The following is a 25490-nucleotide window of genomic DNA, read 5'->3' on the forward strand; positions in this document are numbered from 1 at the left end:
CCGGGGTAAAACCCTGAGGATCCCCAATCAGGGGCTTTTTCAAAGACCAGCAGGATCGAGGATCTCTGTTTAGGAGCTCTGGCTACCAGGCGTGACCCTAAGCTTTACCACAAACATGTGGTCATACCAGTCCTGCTCGGGGGACAAAGAAAGATGGTAAATGCCCTAAGTCATTAAGCACAGCCCTGCCAAGGTTCCCTCACTGAGGGCTAATTCTTCAGCAGAAACCAAAATGTCTGAAAAGCACTCCAGGTCTGCTAGTACCGGCTCTGCCGAGGTTCCCTGTCAGAGGACTAAACATATCCAAAAGCCCCTACAATCACTGTAGAGGCAATGGCCTCACTAAAACCTGTGACACAGATCACTTCAGGCAGTGGCAAAATGGGTTCAACCCATGCGGTCCTAAGCGACAAATTTGACAAGCTCATCTACACCAACGTTCTTAACTGCTGGTACAGAGGGTCCTACCTTTGGGGTCAATGCCAAAGTTTTCCGAATGGAGGACAGAATTGCAGATTTATCAACGACATGCTTTCTTTTCCTGAACTCCTCCAGCAGGCCAGCATGGTGGTTTCAGAGACTCCTGGGCCTGATGGGTTCATGTGTTCTAGCCCTACCTCTTGATAGACTGAAGATGAGGTGCACACAGCTCGCGCTGCGGAGCTGCTGGTCCCAAGCTTTGGACCCAGACTCCAAAGTGATTTTGATACCATCCTTCATGACGACGGATCTTCAATGGTGGTCAACCTCCAGCAACCTTTCAGTAGGAACCTCCTTCCAGGAGCCCTTCCCATAGATTACGGTTACAACAGACTCCTCCCCCCTATGGTGGGGAGCGACGTTGGGTCCTCTCAAGGTGTACGATCTGTGGGCGCCCCAGGACAGAATGTCTCATATCAACTATCTAGAACTCCTGGCAGATTTGCTGGCAAACTTTCCATCCTTCCATCAACAGAGTGGTGCGAAATTGCACTGACAATTCTGTAGCTTTGTTCTACGTCAAGAAACAGAGGGGCACCAGGGCGCCTCCTCTGGTGGGTCTAGCTGTCCAGGTTTGGAATTGGGCAGTCCAACTGTCTGGGGCTACTTCAACCAGGGTTATTCACAAGGTTTCCCAGTCTGAGTCTAAATGTACTGAGCCTAGTCTCAAGTTTTCCTGTAAAGTGACTAGAAGTACTGGGGCTAATCCTCAGCATCCCCAAACAGGGGCTATAGTCAAAATCAGCAGGATCGTAGGGCCCCATTCAGGGCCTCTGGCGCTTCCGGATGTGACCCTAAGCTTTCCCACAAACAATCTTGTGGTTGTACTGGTTCTACTGAGGAGGCAAAGAATGAGGGCAAGGGCCCTAAGTCTTCAAGCACGGGTCCCGCCGAGGTTCCCTCACTAAGGCCTATTTCTTCTGCAGAAACAAAAGGGGCTGAAAAACGTGTCCCACGTCTGCTAGTACCGGCTCTGCCAAGGTTCCCTGTCAGAGGGCTAAAATTGATTACAAAAGTCTATGATCCCTCTTATGACAATGGCGTCACTAAAACCTTTGACGCAGATCACTTCAGGCGGTGACAAAATGGCGGTTCATCCCATGCGGTCATAATGCAGGAGGCACACAAGCCTTCTACAAGCGTGCAGTACAAAAGTAAATGGCTTTCTGTTGACTGTGTCTTGTCTTTTTTATATCGGACCTTGCAGCCTCTGGCGTCCACATCTTATCGTGCAGTACATTTCTGTCAGCCAGCAATCAAGAAGCATTTTGCAGGCTTTCTGCCGGTCAGCCCTTTCACCCAAAATGGATCGAAACGTGGTCCTTACCGCTTTGTGTCACAAGCCACTTGAACCAATGGCCGTCACCGGAGCTCAAGTTTCTCTCCTGGAAAGTGGCCTTCTTGATTGCAGTAACATCTGCGAGAAGAATAAGCGAGTTTCAAGAGCTCTGTCGAACACCCGTTCTTGACCTTTCACACAGGGATAAGGTTGTGATTTGCACTCATCCTTCTTTCCTCCCAAGAATTGTCTCCGAGTTCTACATTAATCAGTTCATATCTCTACCGGTTTTCTTTCCGAACCTGTTCTCGGATGCAGAATAGGTCATACATAACCTAGATGTCAGGCGAGCTCTGAAGTTTTACCTTGACAGAACAAGTGAACTTAGAAGTTCTGCACAACTCTTTGTTACTTTAGGGGACCTAAAAGGGAAACCGGCTTCAAAAGCATCTTTCTCACTCTGGATCGCTTCATGCATCTTGGAGGTTTACACAATTCAAGGCCTTCAGCCCCCAAAGGGCGTTCATGCACATTTAGCCCGTGGCAAAGCAGCCACTGTTGCCTTCCAGAAATATGTCCCTTGTGAGTAGAGTCCATAGCCAAGGCTGCTGCGTGGGCTTCTCCCTCGGCTTTTTGCAGACACTATTGTATTGACCTGAGCTCCCGGGCTTATGTCCAGTTCGGCAAGTCAGTTGCTAAGAACCGGTTCCAGTAAGGGAAATTCCCATCCTCCATTTCTTTGGTCAGTGCTTGGGTATATCCCAAAAGTCTGGAGGAAAGGAGACCGGGAGAAGGAGTATAACGAAGATACTCACTGTAGTGACTACCTTACTTGTAGTCCATAGTCCCCTTTCCTCCATACGCCCACCATCTCCTCTAATAAATATCCTCTATTTTGCTAATGGTCCTTCGACTTTGGAGTTAGAAAAAGACTGAGGGTTGAAGCGTGGGGCGGAGCTCAGGAAGGCAGGTCTACGGTCACATGCAGTGGTCCTGTGTATACTTAAAAGAAGGACAAAACATTATTTTTGATGGTTCAAAAGTGCTCTGGTCCTGTTCGATGGACGAAATGTCCCAAAAGAATGGAAGAAATGGGACTATGGACTTAAAAGTAAGGTAGTCACTGTGGTGAGTAACTTTATTTTACACACCCATTGCATGCTTTTGCCTATGGTGCTTCCCACCCACTAACTGCCCCTCCTCAGCCAAAACATATCCCCTGGGATCTCTCTGAGCTAGCTCTGTGCTTTCCAAGCTGGTAGTACAATTCTGAAAGTACCTGGAAAGCGATGATCGCATGCCAAAACAAACGTTACAACTGTTAACTTTGCTCATACTAGTTTGATATGCTTTTCCAGCTCAGCCAAGTCTAAGGTTTTACCATGCCTCTAGTCCTACGAAATTAATTTCGGTTTACTAGTATGCTGCTTACATCTTCGAGCATCGATTTCAAAAACCCGACCGATCAAGCGAGTTTAGAGTTGCCTTTATTATTATACTTTTTGACACAGTGAAATACTACCCAATCATTACTTTCAAGCTGTTACGTTTATACTTGGGTACTTTGTCAATATTCTCCTTGATGACAAGCATTATAATCTTCTAAAACTGTCATAAGGGGATGCTCAGCATTTTCTGTGTCCTTTGGAATGACACATTCTTCCTATCGGCTAACTACACTAGGTGGAGTTCAGCGATTTATTTTTGGTTTTTGTATTTCTCTTTTTAAATCTGTGATCTCCAAGACAGCTTAATCATCTTATATTTTTGTAATTTATATAGTGCTTAAATATTCTTGGTTTAGCCAATTTGGTTTGCACATGCAGTAGTTGGCACAGGAACAGCCATCAGGGACCCAGGTTCTGCCTATCCCAGTATGGCCTCTCTATCTCAAAACATGGGAAAGAATACCTCCCTGAGATACTTTTATCTCAGTTCAAGTTAGCAAAATAGTTGGTTCAAAAATCAGTGTGAATTTAAAAAGGTCTCTTTGGAAAGTGGATAGGCCAGCACAAACATCCTGACCTTACATACTCATATTATCAAATGTTGACATGTGAATCCTAATTGACATTTTTTATCTGTTCTGATACCTTGATCAGTTTTAATCATTTTTCCAATTTTCTTTGTCTTTTCAGGAGTAGAAAGATTCAGATCCGAAACATCCCACCCCATTTACAGTGGGAGGTAAGATTTGATCAGCCCTACTTTCCATGCAGTCCATGTTGGTTTTAATTACTTTTGAAAAAAGTTTAAAAATCTCAATTATTGATGTTCCTCTACACATATGGATGCATTTCAAAACAAATCAATGGCCCAGGAGCCGAATGCTAGTTGCAAGTCGGCTACTCGCCTACGTCTGCCATTACATATTTTTATTTAAAAAAATGCAATTGTGTTTCCCTCAATTCTGTACTCTTCGACTTTCTTCTGATGAATGCAATAAGGAGATTGAGAATCAGATGCGATCCGCTCTGAAAAGCATCAGTTATACTAGCATTCATTGTACTATACCTGTTTGCAATACGTTTTTTGTTAAAGTATGAGCATGATTTGCAGAAAAGCATAGTTAAGAGACACGGTTTAAGTCGATTTAAGTTCACTGGGAAGAAGAGCAAGTACTTATTAGCATAAGTTAGTCCAAAAACTGTCACCTGAGTTAATATGGATACAACTGAAAGGCCTGTACCGACAGATCTAAAGACATTATCATGTCTCCAGATCTAGATTGCTACTTGATCAATATTTTGGACCAATAACTATTGTGGCTTTGCAGGCATGAAGATTCTAAATGACTTTATTCCCAATGCAGGATGAGCGCAGAATGGGCCACAGCAATGCTACCCATCTATCCTCGCTACAGAAATAATAGCCAGGCTCTGATCCAATGCAACCTCAAACTGGGCTACAAGAAGGTCATCCTAGTATAGGTCGGTCATGTCCTCCAAGTAAAAGTGCCCTATTGCATTCAATCCATTAAGGCAATGTGGAAAAGCCAAAAGCACTCGTTCTTTGATGTGACACACTGATTAGAATAAACATCTGTCTATTACGGATGCAACAAAAAACCACGGATCATACATAACCTGGGCTGAAAAGCGGGGACAAAATGTTTTGTCTGTAGGGAATTGGATCCTTTGTGCTTATCAGTTTTTAAGTACCTTTTCTTCAGAAGGCGAATTGAAATGCAACAAAAAAGTTAGTCCAATGATTATCTCTGTGGAGTAGCAAACCTAAGTCCTAGGAGGATGCTTCAAAGAAGGAATTACCTTCATATTCGACAAATATTTGGCAATAGGCAGTAATGGTGTGGGTAGAAACTTCAAGTTGCAATCTACTAGCCAGGTGTTATGGTCTGCTCCGTATCTCTGTTGGATGATGTGCTGTGTGCATGCTAGACATGAGATGTCATAATTGTTCTATGAGCGGAATTGTGTGCGTGTGTGGTGTGTACGTGTTGGGGGTGGGAGATTGAGGATGTACCAGTGTGCTCTCTACTTACCCATGACACTTAAACTGCTATCTGCTAACCTGCAACTGCTGAAACAATATTGAAGCTGATTCCTATTCTACGCATTGAACAGTGTACACCAATGCTTAGTCACCATTGGCTCGTGGCAAGTGCACCTATTGTAGCCAGATAATGGTATGAGGAGCTTTTTCATGCTATACATGGGTCCACTGCAGAATGCCTGGCTTTAATGTAGTACATATTATACTCCAATTCTGCAATAGCGAGTACTAGAACACAGCTACATTTACAGCTACTTGTTGAACTTTTACTTGTTTACTTGGGAAGCTTGTGTAGCTGAGACAATGTCCTTATATTTCATTCCTTTGATCATCCCTCACTCTGCAGGCAATACTATTCCATTGAACATGTTTGGGATTTTGACCTACATGTTTTCATCACCCCCATACCCCTCCACCTCCCCCCCGTCAAAGCAACAAAGTCATTAAAACACATGGCCCTGGGTTCAACCAGCCAGGCAGCGAGGATGACTCCTCCCTGTGAGCTCTGGTGAAGATCTTTGTGCCTTGTGCGCTGTGGCAGCAATCAGATTAGGGTTTATTTCTCTGCAGCCGAGATTAGGTTTTTTACCATAGCATGTTCTCATAAAGTATTTTCTCACTCCCACCTTGGTGTTCCTCCCCCACCCCCGCTTCTGGGAGTTTGTTTAAGAGCTGGATTACAATATAAACATTTAGGAGATTTCAGTGTCTCTACGTCAAAGGTTTTCACTAGCCTGAGTTAATTCTGATCTGTAATTATTGATGAGCATTATGTACTGTGACTAATAAAAGTGTCGAAACTTTTCAGAACCAACCCATGATGCTGTTTCATATTAATAGAACCCAACTGGTCTTAAAAGATCTCGAACTCGGCTTTACCTGCCTTAACGGCAAGCACTTCTGCTACTGGACCGTCAGTCGCAACAACAGGACTCCATATATGCCCGTAACCTCTCAACCTGGCAGTCCGGTACTTCAAACACTCACTTAACTACAACCTAAAAATACAGTACAGGCTTTTAAATTTGGGCATTTATCACTTCACTATTGTTATCAACCACAGTCATGCTCCTTTGACTAAATTCTATCATTTTCTTCTTTCTAATATCTGCTCCTATGACAGTCTTGGTAAGAGAGTAAATTCCATGGAGAGGTTAAACCAGAGAGTTAAAATAACTGTCAATAGATGAACCTCTTTCCTTTTCCCCTTTAGGCTAAAGGGATTTCAGTGCCCTTTCTTTCAACAAATATTACTTCATGCCTTACTGTAAGAATCCGTCTACTCCAGATTGTTGAGCACGTTGAGTAGCCAACAAATTCTTCTAAGTAATGTACCCCTCTGAGTGGGCTGAAAGAAGCACATAGAGGGGTCTATTAGTGAGAAGATGGAACGCCAGACGACAACCGCAGGCTGCAGAGAAAATGAGACTAGTGTCAGTGTGTGTGGTAAACACAAACAGTGATTAACAGTTACAAGAACTACTAACCTGAATGGCAAGTTCAAAAGGATCTAGCCATCGGAATTAAGGCCTTCTGTTCTTGGGAATGAAATGTTAGCCCTAGAAATAAACGTGGTATGCTTAGGCTCAGAACAAGACTTACAAGCGAAGAAGCAAGTATGGTAATGGAAACAATACTGAACACAATTTACCGTGGGTCTGTGATGGGTTGGGAATGTGATTGAAGTCCAAGGGTTCTTCCCAGGTGTGCAGCAGGAAGGAGCAAGAGAATACCTAAACCGCCGGAACGAGGAAGGCTAGGACTAAGGTGGCACTAGTCTCTAGTTCCCAATGTGCCACCTGAACCCGACGGCACGCGGACGCCTAGAATTTCCAGGAAGAATGCACAGGAAGTCTCTAGTCCGCGCGTGTGAAAGTTCCAAGGTAGCGATGCAGCAATCCAGGAAGGAAGAACTGAGGTTAGCAACTGACGGGCGATAGTACAATACAAAATGTGAGGTGTAACCAATCCGTAGAACAGCGGTCCGGGTCATGAACAGGAGTATACAAAGCAGAGGTTGGAGTCGTGAGGCAAAAAGGAAATCTTGATTCAAAGCCGAATTCAGCAACGTAGTAATTGTTAAGTAACAGGGGTCAGATGTAGGCAATCTGGGGACAAAGCAAGGTTCGGTTATGAGCAAAGGGATTCCAAATGAGTGCAAGAACAAAGCTACCGTAGGTCAAATCAGAAGCACTGCAGCAGGGACGGATGGGGATTAAATGACAAAAGTGATCCTGCCGATGTGCACCAGGTGACGTGGTACGTGGAGAGGACGCCAGCGTCTCCAGGGCAACCTCCAGCGCTCCAACATTCAGAATCTACCCGTAACGAAGACCCGATGCGGAGCACATGAAAGATGCTGAATGGGGCACATCAAAGGACTGTGGTGCATATTAACAAAACGTAGGTTGTTGCTTTTATTCCCAGCTGCGGTATATGATACCTTGATGCCATGATTAACACTAGATTTCTTGACACTTACCCTTTGGCAACTCTTTCCCTAGCAGAATGCATTACTGTCCCCATCACTGGTGGACATTTTCAGGCTTCTATTCTCACCCTCGGTCTGGGTTACCCTCCTGTACCATCTGATCTCCTGATCGCATTAATAGTCCTGTCACCTTCAGCACGCATTTTCCCCCTCCCCAGTCTGGGTTGCCCTCCTGTGCTGTCAGCTTAGCCTGAGTGTGTCTACAGATGTCACCTGGATATCTAGAAAGCACCAGAAATTCTCCCCCTGCAATAGCACCCTAGACTGTTCAGCCTGCTGGTCTCCTCCTTTGGCTAGAAGGCCTCCACTCTTTTGGTAGTCCTGATCCTCTTCCAAGACTGTGACCCACTGATGAAAAAGTGCCTCTGTTCATTCTCTGGATGATTGGTGGCGAGGTTATGTTGTGTCTCTTTGCCCTGCCCATGGTACGTCTTGCAAGGAACAGTTTCTGTAGCTGGGCGGATCAGGTGTTCTGTCTGAGTATTCTCAGTTGTCACAAGGCTTTGATGTACCAAAGAGAAGAAGGAAATATTTAAAAGGGCTAGCTGTGATTTTAGATCGCCTCCATGTGCTATTTACCACTATGCTGCTGCATTGCCCCCTCTAGACGGCCTGCTGCATGCATGATTCTCCTGCTTTGAGGTTCGGGTTTCATATTCCCTGCTATTTAGCTGGTCAGTCTGAATGTTTGTGAACCCTCCTGTATGCATGAGTCAGAAAAAACGTTTTCTATTGTATAATGGGGGAAGGGAAGAGTTACTCCAATGGTAGCCTGGAAACCAACATACATATTGTCAGTAGTGCGTGTGTTTGCATATTGCTTACAGCCCCCTTGGTTTCAGTTGGGAAAGGGGTCTCTGGGGATTTTGATCTCTCTTGGTGTGCTATCCAATTGTGAACCCAATCAAGCATTTCCAGATCCGCCCTAGGTGTTCTTTCTCTGGAATTGAGGCATTATGAGAGACAGTGCAGACCCCTCTCTTCTAGACTGTGACCTGGTGAGAGTAGGAGGTGGAGTGATTTTGGGAAACCCTATTTGGTTTCTCTGATAGGTAGCAGGGCTGTGTGGGTGTCTCACCTGCATTACCTGGCAATGGCTTCCCCATACATCTCCTAGAGTCTTGTCTGTGGTGGTAGAGTGGGGAAGTGTTCTTTGTTGAGGTTTTTCCTTTTTGGATCTGTTGTGGGAAATTAGGGATCCATTCAAGGGTTTTGTTTGACAAAGCCTTACAGGAGTACTAGTTTGGACCTCTTCCCTGCTGCCTTGCTGGTGATGAATGACTCAGAGAAATCCCGCTAGCCTCCTTAGCTGATGTGAACCATGTGACTTTGTCAGTCTGTTAACATCTGACAGCTGTACTCGTATACCATTAACGGTCTAATGTCTTCCTCTAGAGGCTCACAGAAGACAGCCAGAATCTATCCTCATATTGGAGTGTAGCATTCCAATTCATGGTCTCTTTAGCCAATAAACTCTTAGGTTCTCATCAGTTGTCATATGGGTACTGCCCATGGATTGACTCCTTGTAAGTACAGAAAGCAAAGGAATGAGAGTGACATTTTCTGATGAAAACATGATTATGGGGAGAAGGAGCAAGGAATGATTGCCATCAGTGATACTCAAGGGAAGAACTGCCAAAGAACATCTGCAGCTTTAATATTTCTTCTCGATTAAAAGTTTTTGGTTCAAGTTGTGTAGAGTACATTACCCCCAGAAAGTTGCACCATATATATATATATTTCTGAGGCTTGTGGAATCTGCTTAGATCACATGCTGTGCATAGGCCGACATCTAGTGGAAGCTGTGGAGTATTACAGTTTGTTTTTCGAAACTCGAAAATGGGCGACGACACAGGGCGTGCCAGTAATACTATCCCTAGTGTGACGTCCACTGTACCCAAGATCCCTCACGCGTCTAGGATCCTCAGATTGTTTTTTTCCGCCATACTGGTCGGAAGCATTTTGCGGAGTCCCCTGGCCTTAGCCATACTCTTGCTAAAATATTTAAAATATTAATCTATTGACTTCCTTCCCCACCCCAACGTCGAACTTCGACACTCGACGCCGGCTGGAGAAAAAATCGACCGTCGGCTGCTGCATGACGGATTTGGGCCTCGGAAGGCCTCTGGCCTTGGCCCTGCAAGTAGGGAGAGTGGGGGTTGTACATACTCTACACTCGTGGTATATAGGTACACCTTGTACATTTCCTACACTTAACAACCCGCTGCCTCAAGGTGCGTATGGAGGGTACCCCTTTTCAATTCTGCCCCAAGTGCAATCGCAAATACCCTTGGGTCGACAGGCACGCCACATGCAATCTCTGCTTGCCGAGGGACCACCCCGAAGCGAACTGCAGAGCGTGTACTAGGTTTAAACCTAAGACACTTAAGGACCGTTCGACGAAGCGTTGGGCCCACCACGCCAGGCAGGCGGCCATGGCAGCGGAGGGCACCTTCAGCGACAGCAGCGATGCCGTACTTTCGGACGGCGAGGGTATTACGGCGTCGAAAGACAGCCGAGCGCAGGTCCCCGACCTCGGAAGGTCGCCCGGCAGGGCGGCTATGGGGAAGACCCCCGGCGACACAAGCGCTTCACACACTACACACACTTAACACACAAAGTCCAACCGAGACTCGACGACGTCGAGTTCTCGGAAAGAGGCACAAACAGAACGGTCTGATTCGGTGTCCTCTGGGTGCTCGCGATCAAGATCGCTGCATGACTCCAGGCAATCATCCACTCTTGCCAAGAGTGCCTCGCTCCCTAGGCTAACAGAAGTTCGATTGTCGGAAGACAAAGATGACTTCCACTCCCAGGCCGCGCTCCAGGAGTCAGAGCCCGCAGTCAAAATCAGCGAGGCCCCCACGCTCGAAGGACAGGGACCCCACCCCCGATCCTCGACGCCAGGCGTCGAAAACCTCCGGAGCCACTAAAGGACAGGGAAAACATTTTTCCACTCACGGGGAGGGGGGAAAACAGCAGAAGGAGCAGCCTTTGCTCTCTTCCACACCTGTGAAACACACCACTCCCCCTAAACAGACAGACAAAACCAGGTCTGCTGATATGTCTAAAACCAGTAAATCTACTCAAGATAAATCCCATAGACTTGCTGAGAGAGTCATTCCCATTTCCAGAAAATGGTCGAGTGAAGACATAGATAGGGTCATGTCAAGGATGTCTTCTTTGGCTGATTTTTGTTTTCTGTTTTTATGATAAAAATCCAGAACATTTCCTCTCCTTTGATCCACAAGGGGAGACACCCTCAGGCTCTAATGATCCTATCCCCCCGAGTAAAAAGCCCCGGTTTGAAACACCGACGAGGTCAGACCCCTTCGAGGTACAACCTTACTCAAGACCATACTCACTGTATCAAGGAGAGGCTTCCTTTGGTGAGGACCAAGAATTTGGCATGGTAGAAGAACAAACCGGGACGGGCTACTATGAGGATGATGAGGAAGAGGAAGACCCGGAAACATACAGAGTAGATTCCCCGGTAGAGAACGAAGCCCCGGTTACCGACTCCTCGGTCGATAACCAACCCCTCCTAAACGAGGTTCTCGCACGCGCAGCAGAACATTTCCATATTGACACCCATGGTGTCCAGGAGGAGAGGGACTTCGCTGAAGAGTTAGTGGGAGAAAGGAGGCCTGTTGCCCAGACCATCCCTATCCTTAAGTCCATTCAGCGAAGAATAGACCCGTCCCTGGTGAACCCGAACCTCACCAGAGCAGTCAATCCCAGGGTTGAAAAACTTTTCAGGGTGGCCCAGTCTGACCCTCTCTATATAAGAGGACATCTGAAGCCAGACTCCCTAGTTGTCACCAACACTCGTAAGAGGGCAGGAACACCCTTATCATCGTCCGAAGCTCCTCCCGACAAGGAGAGCAAAAAACTATACGGTTTTGGCAGGAAAGTAGCCTCAACGTCCGCCTATCAAGCAAGGATTGCAAACTCCACCACCCTGTTGGCCAGCTACAACTGCCATCAGTGGGAAGAGGTCGCGGCACTCATAGCCTCTGCTCCTGAACATTTAAAGGGCCAGTTAGCTCGGATTTCCGCAGAGGGTAGAGCCGTGTCTGGTTGCATTTTGAAAGTAACTTTCGACGCTGCGGACAACGCAGGCAGATTGATAGCAGAAGGCACTGTTATCAAAAGACATGCGTGGTTACGGCAGTCTGGTTTTAAGGCAGAAACCCAGGCATCATTGTTGGACAAACCGGTGGAAACCGATCTGTTGTTTGGTAAGGTGGTGGAAGACGCACTGAAGAATGCCAAGGACGAATATGAAACACTCAAGTCCCTTGGCCAGTTAACCAATAAACCCCCTAACCAGAGAGGGAATAGTAATTTTCGTCGGCCACACGGCCAAAATTCCCAAAGAGGATCTAACTATTCCCAGGAGCAGGGTACACAGTGGAACAACAACCAACAGTCTACCCAGGGTTACGGCAGAGGTAATAGGAGAGGTTGTGGTAAAGGCAGAGGCAGTCCCAGCAAGGGAGGCAACACGCCTCCACCAAAGCAGTGACGCTCAGTTCAGGGTCCCTTCTCACGCAACCCCAGTAGGGGGACGCATTTCCAACTTCACCCAGGCTTGGGAAGGGATCACATCAGACAGATGGGTGCTGTCAACAGTATCCACAGGATATTGTATAGAGCTACTGCAGCGTCCCCGGAACCATCCTCCACGACAGAGTACATTCTTTACAACATCAGAAGAATCTCCTCGAGGAGATCGCCATTCTGCTAGAAAAGGACGCGATAGAACTCGTCCCGGGACACCAGGTAAACAAGGGTATTTATTCAACTTACTTCCTTGTGCCAAAGAAAGATTTGACAATGCGCCCAGTATTGGACTTACGGCCTGCCAGCAAGTATGTCAAGCCCCAAAAGTTTTGTATGACCACGCTACAAGAGGTAATCCCCCTCCTAAAAAAGGGGGATTACATGGCAACCTTGGATATGAAAGATGCTTATTTTCACATTTCCATGTTCCCAGCGCACAAAGTATTTGCGCTTCAAGGTAGACAGTCGACACTACCAATTCAAGGTACTGCCCTTCGGGATAGCTTTGGCACCAAGGGTATTCACCAAGGTACTGGCGGTGGCGGCTGCACACCTACGCAGGGAGGCAATCCCAGTGTACCCTTATCTGGATGACTGGCTCATAACGGGGGAAACCCCAGGAATTTGCAGGACAAACATTCAAAGGACTATCGACCTCCTCCACGAGTTAGGCTTCTCAATCAACGAGAAAAAGTCAAGCCTGGTGCCAAGCACCTCCAAACAATTCCTAGGAGCAATCTTAGATACTCAAGAGGGGTTGACCTTTCCTTCAGAAGAAAGAATTCGGAATATACTACTGCAAATTCCGCATTATCAGTCCGGTCAACAAATAACTGTACACAAAGCAATGCGTCTACTGGGCCTGATGGCGTCATGTATTTACCTGGTCCCCCACGCGCGCCTGCGTCCCATGCAGGAATGGTTGGCGAAACAGTGGTCTCAGGCAAGTGGTCAGTGGGACGATCTAGTGGTCGTTTCGCCAACACTGGTACAAAGCCTTCACTGGTGGACAAGAGAGAATCCCGCACAGGGGAAACCCTTTTACGATCCCGAAGTACAGGCAGTAGTCACTACAGATGCATGTCTGACGGGGTGGGGAGCTCACCATCTCCACCACACAGCTCAGGGTCTCTGGTCTCACTCAGTGGCCAAGAACCACATCAACCTGCTAGAGCTTCTGCCAGTATTCAGAGTGCTTCAGGCGTTCGAGCCCCACCTACTAAATCTGTCAGTGCAAATCCAGACGGACAGCACAACAGCCATGTTCTACCTGAACAAGCAAGGAGGGACTCGATCGCCAAATCTGTCCAAGCTTGCCCAGAAAATCTGGATATGGGTACTCAGACGGAACATCTTCCTGTCATCACAACATGTTCCAGGGGAGCTCAATTCCCTAGCGGATGCTCTGAGCAGAGACTCCCTCCCAGAGGAACACGAATGGGTTCTACACAGAGAGGTCGTAGAAGATATCTTCTCTCAGTGGGGTTTCCCCACTATAGACTTATTCGCCACAAGCGAAAACAGACAATGCCCAGGATTTGCATCCAGGTTCCCCCAACCAGACTCCCAGGGGAACGCCCTGTGGATGAACTGGTCAGGGATGTTTGCTTATGCTTTTCCACCAACTCCTCTCATCAGGAAACCCCCTAACCAGAGAGGGAATAGTAAGAGTCTCGATGACGCTCATCCTAGTTGCTCCCATGTGGGCAAGACAACCGTGGTTCCCACACCTACGCAGGATGGCGGTGTGCGAGCCCATCAAACTTCCAGCCTGGTACAACCTACTGTCCCAGCACCAAGGTCAAACAGTGCACCAGCAACCCAACTCAATGAACCTGGCAGCATGGCTCCTGAGGTCATAGAGTTTGGACATCTCAATTTGCCACAGAGGTGTATGGACATCCTAAAGGAATCTAGGAAACCAAACACAAGGCACTGTTACTTTGACAAGTGGAAGAGGTTTGTTATCTGGTGCCAGAGTAGACAAATCAACCCGATTGATTGCACTCCTTCCACTATTGTTACATACATGCTCCATCTGCTAGATGCAGGATTGATTTTTAACTCACTGAAAGCACACCTGGCAGACCTGTCGGCTTACACCACTTCCCATAGCAAGGTTTCGTGGTGGAAAGTACCAGTAGTTAAAGCCTTCATGGAAGGAGTAAAGAGACTTCACCCTCCTATTTCAAACCCACCACCAGAGTGGGACCTTAATGTGGTGCTAGCCAAGCTCATGGGCCCCCCTTTCGAACCCATACATAAAAGCAGTCTCAAACACCTGACTTATAAAACAGCCTTCTTAGTAGCTATGACTTCTATAAGAAGGGTCAGTGAAATTCAGGCTCTGTCAGTGCAGGATCCCTTCTTTACTGTCCATAAAGACAAACTGGTTTTAAGCACACACCCTAGGTTCTCACCTAAATTTATATCAAGATTCCATGTAAACCAGTCCATCGAGCTTCCGGCTTTCTTCCAGGACCCGCAAAGCTCGGCTGAGGTGAAACTACACACCCTAGATGTGCGTAGGGCAGTCCTCTACTATGTAAATAAAACCAGACCGCTAAGAAAAACAGATCAACTGTTTGTCTCCGTAGCTACAGGCAGAGAGGGGGGCCGCGTCTCTAAAGGTGCCATCTCGAAGTGGATTATTAACTGTATCCAGCTGTGTTGCTCACTCTCTGAAAGAATTCTGCCTTTCACGCCAAGAGCCCACTCTACTAGAGGCATTGGGGCCACTCTGGCTTTCATTGCAAATGTACCCCTTGACACCATTTGCAAAGCAGCTACTTGGAGCTCTATTCACACTTTTACTCAGCATTACTGCATTGACACCCATTCCAAGGCAGATACACAAGTGGGACAAGCGGTTCTAAGACACTTATTTGCTCATGACCCTTCTCACATCCCACCTCCTTCTTCAGGTACTGCTCGCTAATATATGCACAGCATGTGATCTAAGCAGATTCCACAAGCCTCAGAAGGGATACATTACTCACCGTAATCGTATTTCTGATGCTTGTATCTGCTTAGATTCACATGCAACCCACCCTTCCTCCCATCTGAGAGAAGGCGTATGATTGCTTGTAGTCTTACCTTTCTGTCTATCTGCTTGGATTATCTGTACTCTCGCTACTCCTCATGCTACCTCATGTCAGAAAAAATACAATCTGAGGATCCTAGACGCGTGAGGGATCTTGGGTACAGTGGACGTCATACTAGGGATAGTATTACTGGCACGCCCTGTGTCGACGCCCATTTTCGAGTTTAGAAAAACAAACTGTAATACTCCAGCTTCCACTAGATGTCGGCCTATGCACAGCATGTGAATCTAAGCAGATACAAGCATCAGAAATACGATTACGGTGAGTAATGTATCCCATATCTCACTGCCTTCAACAGGTGCTGGCGATGTGGTGAGAATATTGGCCCTCTTCACCCCTGGTCATGCACTAGAAATGTCCCTTTTTGGATGCGATTGGTAGCTGCATTTAGGTCTTTGCTGGAGCTTGCCTACACTGGGATCTTAAGATTTTACTCTTGCAGGTGACCGATGAAGGAGTGTTTGGCTCTGGATTTAACTGGTGGAAGGTTGTCTAAACACCTACTATGAGTGGGAAGTTGGTTGTTGCTGTCCTGTAGAAGAACACATGCCATTAATGGAATAACATTAATTTAGCTATGTTTCGGTTAGAAGTACTGATGGTACATGTGTTACATGTAACTAAGACAACTGTTCTTATACACCTGTTCTTATACACTTGATATCCCTTCATAAGCCATCTGAGCAGTAATGAAAGATAAATGTCCTGCCCCAGGAATCCTTTGGTACTGAAATTGCTGAAAATAGGAGACATGCCAATACGAATAATATATCATTGCATAGGCTTGTTCCCTGGATAATTTATTTACTGCATCAAACCTTGTTATTTACCATCTACATGGATTTTGCTTGGACAGAGTGTGTGATGAGATGGGGATTGAAGTGTGTGCCCTGTTAACAATTAATTTCTACGCAAGCTCGTTAGGCACTCTACAAAGCTACGCAAGACTAAATGCTAACTGCCATTGGTATGTCATCGAAACACTGGAGCTATCTGGGTTTCTGTTGTGATGAGGAGCGTCGTCCTTCATTGCCGTTTCATAGCATAATCAATACATGAAATGGTGGTCACAGTTAATAGTTATAGTGCATGACCAGACAGAAGTACTATAGCGCTGCCGGAAGTCTACAACTAGTGTTTGAATGAGGTGCTTGCCCTATTCACATGTTTTGCATATGGTCATTCGAAGCAGTTTTGCATTATGGCAGACCCGAATCCCTAGGATTAAGTGGCACTGCACATAAATTGGTGCATGCTGTGTCAAGTCCAGCCGCATATGTCAATCCCAAGCAGCTGATTGCAGCTATGGGCCCTGCAGAAGGACCACCCGAGAAAGATGGGTATGCTTTCCTTATCCCTGTTTTTAAGAGTCTTAAGTGTTTAAAATAGTTTGTCCAACAGTATGCGACATATACATATGTAGGTCTGTGAATATTCCGCTACAGACTTTCCGTGATTCGGGTTCTACACAAATATATATTGTATATGGATCATTAGGGCTTATTTATTTGCACGTATTTAGAATCTGCCTATTTGAGTAAGATACAGCAAAAAATGAACTCCTACGACAGGATTCCATGGACGGTTCTATCTGGTGGGGTTATTACAGTGATCATATGCTAAGGCAAACTTCGTAAAAAAAAAAAAAAAAAAAGGTGTAGGGGCCGATTCACGTGATAATAAGCGTATGGAATTTGACCTGGCAGTTTCAGCGCGGGCAAAAACGATCAGAAGAATCGCTGCTGTTTGTGGCAAGCCTAGCTAGATAGTTTAACACAATCATGCTTTTATTTTTGTATTTCATGCATTGCTTTCACAATAGTTTCTTTGGTAACTTGTGGCTATAATTTCATGTTTGATGCATTTCTAATGCATGCCCCTTCTTTAACCTACTCTTTGATGTGTTCGGGAAGGGAGATGTTTTTGAGGGAAGATCTTGTTTAAGAGAAACTACTCCTGAGAGTTAATATTAGACTTTTTTTACAACAATCATTCTCAGTTTATTTCGAAAAAGAATCAACAAACTTTCCATAAAAAACACACAACAAAAACACATATAAAACACAGAATGCAATACAAGCAATAAACGCGATAACATAATTGCAGTTAAAAGCAATCATCCATTCCTATAAGCTTATTGTTAATTTGATACCTTTTGTGCGCCTTTTTGGATCCAGCATTACTGGTGTCAATATACCTGTGACTCTGTCTTCATTCATCAGCAAGATTGGAAGGTGGACCCTTACCAAGTTTGTAGTTAAAATCCCCTCCCGGTATTATTATTATATCTTAGCTAAGAGGTCTAGAAATTATTTCCCCTATATCGTAAATAAAATCCACTAGACAGTGATCATTACATTGTCTATGAGAACTGTTGCATAAGAGTCATTCAAACCTGTTTATACACCAGCAGAATACTCTGAAATGTGTTTGTACTTGAATGAATAATAAGTTATACAAAATATCTCCCCTTGGTCATAAGCCCCTAAACAATGACCTGACTCGATTGAGCACCAGAATATGTTATATGATAATGCCAGAAGATTAGTGAATAGTACACTACACAGCAGGGCCTAAAAACTTAAAAGAACGTAGAAGACCAAAAAGACAACCACCTATATGGTCAACTACTAAATGTAGACATTTAAATGACTCTTATGCAGCCGAAGGAGGCACCACTTATGTATGTGCCTGAACAGACAGGCATCGTTTAGAAATGCATAATTACTCCTACGTCCCGCCCCCTTTCCTCCATACTTATGGGACATCTCTCCGTCCTGTGGGACGGGACCGGAGCACTTTGTGTAAAGCATCCACATTTTTTTCAAAAATGTGTTCCTCCTCTCTTTCCTGCGCGGGGCCCGGCACGCGGCTGTAACCCCGACCACCTTGGCTCCGCCCGCGCATCGCCCATCAGTCCTTTTCTCCGCATGATCGGGGCCGGACGCACTTGCATCCTCAGAAGACTTTCTTCCCTTTTTTCCCTCTCTGGCTCTCGCTAGCGTTCGTTTACTGGTCTGTCTATGGGCCTCATTATAACTCAGGCGGTCCGGAAATAACGGTGGCGGTAAACCCACCTCCACCGTTGTTTCCGGACCGCCTGATCCCGACTCCTGCAGGCGGGAGGTGATGTTACCGCCAGGTCTGACTTGGCGGGTTTAACACCACCCGCCTGCAGGTGGCCAAGGAAACACCCGCAGCATTACGAGATGCTGACGGTGTTTCCATGATCCCCATTCCCACTGAGTCCCAGAGGACTCAATGGGAATGGGGATTAACACCATTCCGCCTCCGTGATTCCCGGAAAACCGGGGTTGTAATGCCCTGGTAATTCCGGGAATCCCGGAGGCGGAATGGTAATACGAGTCCGGCGGTAACCAGGCGGTTTTACCGCCGCGGATACCGCCGGACTCGTAATGAGGCCCTATGTCTTTTAAACTAGATTTCCCAGACTGTTCATCGTGTCAGCGTCGCTTCGCGAGGGCGGTTCCCCATCCTCTTTGTTTAGAGTGTTTGCGTCCGGAACACCGTTGGGACTCCTGTTTTTACTGTGACTCCCTTTCGGTCCGGGCACTTCAACGTCGGTTGGAGCAGTGGGAGGAGGTGTTCGGACGGACTCCTCCTTCGCATTTTCAGGCGTTCATCGACGAGAAGTAAAAACGCCCGGTAAGTTCTTTACTTTTCAGAGCACCCCGGCCGGGGGATACCTTTCCGGATTCGTCTCGAGCCGGGAGGGGGGTTGATCGCTTTGTTAGCAGGGTTCGCCCTGAGGTTCCTGTCGGGCCTAATAATTCTACCAGAGTTTTCTCCGAGGGTCTCCGTAAGGGGCTTGTGTCCACCGGAGTACGCTCCGAGGCCCCTCCTGTGGGGGCTGTCTGTAGACCCAGTTCTACTGAGTCGTGGGGTACCGGAGCTTGCTCTGAGGCCGCTCTTTCGGCTTCCCTCAAGGACAAAACCGGGGTGCGCCCCGAGGTCTTGGCTGGGCTTGAGGTTACCGAATGGATGTTCGAGGCCCGTGCCGATAAGGCTTCTACCGGGCCTAGGTCCGAGGTCCCTCGTACAGAGGCTAAGGATACCAACAGTTCTGAGGTGCCGGGCAAGGCCCTGTTGGTGAAAGCGCGCTGTTCCCGCACTTGTGGTGAAACCAGATCTGTTGAGGGGGCAAAGAAGAAAGTTTCTTCTTTTACCGGCAGTGCCGAGGCCCTTCCTTCGAAAGGCTCAGTTGGCGGTTGGTATGTCGCAGAAATATTCCAGGCCTCATAGTTCCTTACGTTAAGACTAAAATTAAGACCCCTGACCCATCGACGGGGACCCCTGCCTCACTTCCTCACGTGCCGCAGTTCCCCTCAGATGAGGACAAAATGGCGGCCGTTCCCGCCACGGCGGCCATTTTAGGTGCTACCCCTACAACAACGCCATCGGCCCCTGGTGTAGGGTTCAGTCCTTCTGGTGAACCTAAGGTCCCTTGTGCGCATCCTTACCGGCCGCTTTATGATTGGAACGCGCAGATGCCTCTTCCGCACAATGTTTCGTTGCCCACGGGGGCGGCTCCCTTGATTTATGTGGATTCGTCGGTGGAGGGGCCGGTGTGGCACCCTTCTCCGTTACGTCCCTGGATTTGTCCACCTCATGAGAGGCCTCCTCAGATCCGAAACAATCTCCTGAGGACGCTTTTTTCGGTAAATTTCAAGCGCTTATGCGCACCGACCCCATGAGGGAATATTTCAAAGGGCTTTTCAAGGAGATATGTCCACCCGCGCCTCTGGCTCCACCCGTTCCGCCTGTGGTTCCGCCGGCGCCTCCCTTGCTCGTGGTGCCTCCCCCTGCGCTTCCGCCTGTGCCACCATTGACCCCAGTGGACAAGGCCGTGCCTGACACGGCTCAGCAGGATCCTGACCGGTCAGATGACCCTCAAGGCGATCAGGACAACGAGGACCTTCCCCGCTCTATCAGAGCTTTCCATGACCGGGTGCTGGACATGATGAGTTTCTTAGATGTTCCGGTGCCCGAGGCACCTGCTCTATAGGAGGGCGTGCTTTCTGGGGCGTTCACCTTGTCTCCTTTGGAGCGTACCGGCCTGTTCTTGCAGAAGGACGTTCTGGCCGAGGTCCGAAGAGTTTGGGAAAAGCCACACTCGGGACTTTTTGTCAATAAAAAGATTGACGCGAAGTACAGGCTGCATTCTTCGGAAGAAGTGGCCTTGTCGTCTTGTCCGCCTCCCTCCTCCACAGTGGTGGCTGCGGCTATGTTGCAATCCAGGCCTGCAGCATCCTCCTCCGCGACGGCTACTCGGGTCTTGGGAAAGGAGGGCAAGCTCCTGGACTCCCTAGGGAGGAAAATGTTTGCCAATTCGGCCTTACAGCTCAGGCAGGCCAATACAGAATTGATTTTGGCGGGAGCTAACATGCGGATGTGGAGAGGTCTGTCGGAGTTTGAGGAGCACATTCCAGTCGAGAAGTTAGAGGATTTCAGTGGAGGCCTTTCCGATGCCAGGGTCTTGGCCCAGGATCTCCTGAAGGCTGCGGCTCATCACATAGACACCTCGGCTCAGGGTCTGATGCTTGGGGTTGATACCTCGCGGCAAGCGTGGCTGCATGCCACGAAGTTCTCGAAGGAGGTGCAAGACAAGGTTCTGGACCTTCCATTTGATGGTAAGGAGCTTTTTCACTCTTCTACTGATGTAGAGCTCACCAAAACCAAAGATAGCACTCAGACGGCTAAATCATTGTCTGTTCTGGTTAAAGCTCCCTTCAAGTCTCAAAGGCCGTTGTCGCAAGGTCGACCTTCCTCTGGTTTTAGGGGCTTCCTCGACCGCAAATCTCGCAGAGTGGATACTCCTGCGGGGAATAACCACCGTAGACAACAGCGTATGCGGTTTTTGTCCCACTCCTCAGCCTCCGCATCAGGTTCAGGTGGCACCGCCACCGATGAGCCTGCCAAATGAGGGTTTTCCGCGCTCGCACGAGACCCTGGTGGGAGGACACATTGCGTCTCATTGGGAGGCGTGGCAGGCCATCACAGAAGACAGATGGGTCTTGTCAGTCGCTTACCTTTACCCCCTCCCTCAACCCTCCTTTTCAGCTGTCGGGCTCACCCTCCCTCGAGGCCGAGGTGCAGAAACTTGTGCATCTCAGAGCTGTGGAATCCGTTCCCCTTGGGGAGCGAGGGGAGGGCTTCTACTCCCGGCTGTTTACGGTGCCCAAACCCAACCAGGCTGGCCTGCGCACCATCCTAGACCTTTCCCAGTTCAATCTTTTCCTACCCCAAGAGAAATTCAAGATGATCACGCCCGGCCAGATTCGCTCCTCTTTGCAGATGGGCGATTGGCTCAGCGTGGTGGATCTTCAGGATGCGTACATGCATATCCTGATTTGGAATCCACACAGGAGATACCTTCGCTTCTCTTTGGGAGAGGAGCACTTCCAGTTTCGGGTGCTTCCTTTTGGCCTCAGTTCGGCGCCGCGTGTCTTTACGAAGATGATGTCGGTGATTTCGGCCTATCTTCGTCTCCAGGGTATCCATGTGTATCCCTATTTGGACGACTGGCTCCTACGCAGCCCTTGTCCGTTGGCAGCAGCGGAAAACCTCCAGTCTCTCCTTCAGCTCCTGTTCCATCTTGGGCTGTCGGTGAACTGGCGGAAATCCTCCATGACGGACTCACAGGACCTGACTTTTCTGGGTTTTCGTTGGAACACGATCGACTGCCGAGTGTATCTGAACGGGGACAGAATGGCAGTTCTGTTGGCCAAGTGTCAGATGTTTGTGCAGTCGGAGAGCATGTCGGCCTGGTGGTTCCAGAGGCTTCTGGGCCTCATGGCCTCGTGTGTACTGGCTCTTCCTCTTGCTCGTCTCAAAATGAGACGGACCAGATGGCTCTTCGGAGTTCCTGGCGTCAGGCTGTGGACCCGGATTCCAAGCGGATAATGATTCCAGATTTCATGAGAGTGGACCTGGACTGGTGGTCATCTCTCAGCAACCTGTCAGTGGGCGCGGGGTTCCAGGACCGAGCCCCCATGATGACGATCACGACAGACTCCTCCCTTTTGGGGTGGGATGCGACGTTAGATCTTCAGGTCTCGGACCTCTGGTCACCTCAGGACAAGCTCCTGCACATAATCATTTGGAGCTTCTGGCGATTTTTCTGGCGCTCAAGGCGTTCAGACCTCTCATTGTCAACAAGGTGGTCCGCATAAGAACGGACAATGTGGTATTACATTACATAAACAAGCAAGGGGGAACAAAGTCTCCCCCTCTTGTGGACCTGTCCATCCAGATTTGGGAATGGGCTGTGCTTCATGGGGTCTGGCTGCTTGCAGTGTGCATTCCGGGCCAGCTGAATGTCACTGTGGATGCCCTCAGCCTGCGGACAGTGGTCAGCTACGAGTGGGAGTTGAAGGCGGATATCCTCTCATGGATTTTCTCACGTTGGGCCACACCGGAGGTGGACCTCTTCGCCACAGCGGTAAACAAGAAGCTTCCTCAGTACGCCTCCAGAGAGGGTCTGGGGGCCTCCTATCTGGGGGACGCACTCGAGATTCCATGGCACAACATGAGAGCTTACGCCTTCCCGCCTCTTCCCCCGGTTCATCGAGCAATTTGGAAGTTGAAGAGTCCTGTCGACTGTTCTCTTCTACTGATAGCTCTGTGGTGGCCGGCCAGGTTTTGGTTCTCAGAACATTTGCACCTGTCGGTGTGTCTGCCGATCAGGTTACCAGTAACTCCCGATCTTCTTCACCAAGGGGAACAGCAGATGTGGCACCCCTCCCCACAATCTCTCAAATTGGCGGCATGGTGCCTGAGTTCACGTCTCTAGAGCATTTGGGTTTGTCTGCAGATAACATGCGCATTATCCAGGCAGCCAGGAAACCCTCAACCAGATCCCAATACAAGAGTAAATGGCTCAGGTTCTGTCATTGGTGTTTGGAGAAAGAATTGGACCCGAGGGTGGCAACGATTGACATGGTGCTGTCCTTCGTATCCTCCCTAGCAGAGTCAGGGGTTCATGTTCTGTCTTGCAGGACTTCTCTCTTGGTGATTTCCGCTTACCTCTCTACAGACCGGTGTTCTTATTCTTGAACCCGGTGGTGAAGAGACATTTTGCTGGCTTGACACGCATCTACCCTCCGGTTCGTAGTCCGCACCCGCCTTGGGACCTAAATGTAGTCCTGACGGCGCTGTGCCATAAACCCTTTGAGCCAATGGCTACGGTTGACCTCAAGTACGTGTCCTGGAAACTGTCCTTTCTGGTAGCCGTTACGTCAGCGAGGAGAGAGTGAGCTCCAGGCATTGTCGGTGGAGCATCCTTTCTTGGTCTTTCACAAGGACAAGGTAGTCCTTCAGACGTACCTAGCTTTCTTACCAAAGGTAGTGACCGAATTCCATCTGAATCAGTCGATTTCCTTTCCGGTCTTTTTTCCAAACCCTGCCTCGGAGGCGGAAAGGGTTCTACACTGCCTGGATGTTCGAAGAGCTCTTAAGTTCTACCTGGACAGGACTTCCGAGGTTCGGAGCTCTTCCCAACTATTTGTGACCTTCGGTAAGCCTCAGGGCAGGCCGGCGTCTAAGGTATCTATTTCCAGATGGATTACCGCCTGTATCACGGAATCTTTCACCGTCCAAAAGCTGAAAACTCCTAAAGGTATCCATGCACACCAGGTGCGAGGCAAGGCAGCCGCGGTTGCTTTTCAGAAGTATGTTCCCTGGGAGTCCATCGCTAAAGCGGCTACTTGGGCCTCCCCATCTGCTTTCTGTAAGCATTACTGCCTCGATATGAGCTCTAGAGCGGACGCTCAGTTCGGCCAGGCTGTGCTGAAGAACCTGTTTCAGTAAGGGGTATTTCAATCCACCCATAGTTCCTGTAAGGAGTGCTTGGGAATCTCCCATAAGTATGGAGGAAAGGGGACGGGACGGAGTATTACCAGGTTACTCACCGTAGTGACCACCTTACTCCTAGTCCAAAGTCCCCTTTCCTCCACACGCCTGCCTGCCGTCCCCTCTAATAAGATTCCTCTGTTATTGCTAATGGGTCTTTGACCCTGCGATAGAAAAGGACTGATGGGTGATGCGCAGAGCAGAGCCAAGGTGGGCAGGGTTACGGCCGCGGGCCGGGCCCCGCGCAGGAAAGAGAGGAGGGACAAATTTTTGAACAAAATGTGGATGCTTTTTACAAAGTGCTCCGGTTCCGTCCCACAGGACGGAGAGATGTCCCATAAGTATGGAGGAAAGGGGACTAGACTAGGAGTAAGGTGGTCACTAGGGTGAGTAACCTGGTAAATCCCAACATGGACTATACCACCTTGAACAGCTATGAGACATTTATCGGTCTCGAAGGATGATGCAAAAGAAAAAGTAGTAGAAAAGCATGTGAGAACTTCTCAATCCACGTCCAAAATGATGCCCATAAGTGCTGTTGAAATAAAGAGAAAAATAGAGGTCTTGATGGTTTGGATTCAGACCCCGGGATGCCTCGGCTAAAATAAAACACAACGGTGAGAGAACTCTGTGTGAAGGAGGTTTGCCCAAGGCTCGCAAAACGACGGAGAGCAAGTAAGTGAAATGAGTACATGCAGACAGGGAAAAACCGTAAAAATAACTTGGTTAAAAAATAAATAACTAAAACATAATAATTAAAACCGTAGGTCCAATATGCATGGGACCCTTCGCTGCAAAAAAGATACTCGTAGAGCCAGTAGACCGAAGAAAAAAACACTGCGCCGCATTTGAAAATATATGCAATGCTGACTGCCTAATCTACCGGCTTCATCAACAACAAGAAAAAGGTAAATGGACACATTAACAGTACCAATGACGCGAAGGGAGTAATCCCTAAATTACAAATGTGGAATAGTAAATAGATTTTCTGGAAGAAAGAGAACATTGAAATAATAAATGTAATGTATTACTTGATATTGCTGGTATAGTGCCTGAACCAGCCTCGAACTTGATAAAACATTATGCAGAGGTTCAATTTAAAGCACCACTCGAGATAAAAAAAAAATTCAAAAAGAAAAATCAGGCAACTCAACCACAGAAAACATCGAGATGGAAGGTCAATTTT

At 47.9% G+C, this 25490-nt stretch overlaps 1 protein-coding gene across 2 annotated transcripts in view; it reads left to right on the forward strand.

The window, feature by feature from the left end:
* Window positions 1–25490, forward strand: part of IGF2BP2 (insulin like growth factor 2 mRNA binding protein 2) — a 1316273-nt gene that overhangs the window by 274681 nt on the left and 1016102 nt on the right. For both annotated transcript variants that reach the window (XM_069615761.1, XM_069615762.1), the window contains exon 3: window positions 3898–3946. In XM_069615761.1, the coding sequence (XP_069471862.1) occupies window positions 3898–3946 (49 nt within the window). The remainder of the gene's footprint in view (window positions 1–3897; window positions 3947–25490) is intronic.

This window comes from Ambystoma mexicanum, chromosome 9 (assembly GCF_040938575.1).
Source record: "Ambystoma mexicanum isolate Mex_15411 chromosome 9, UKY_AmexF1_1, whole genome shotgun sequence".
Taxonomy (NCBI): domain Eukaryota; kingdom Metazoa; phylum Chordata; class Amphibia; order Caudata; family Ambystomatidae; genus Ambystoma; species Ambystoma mexicanum.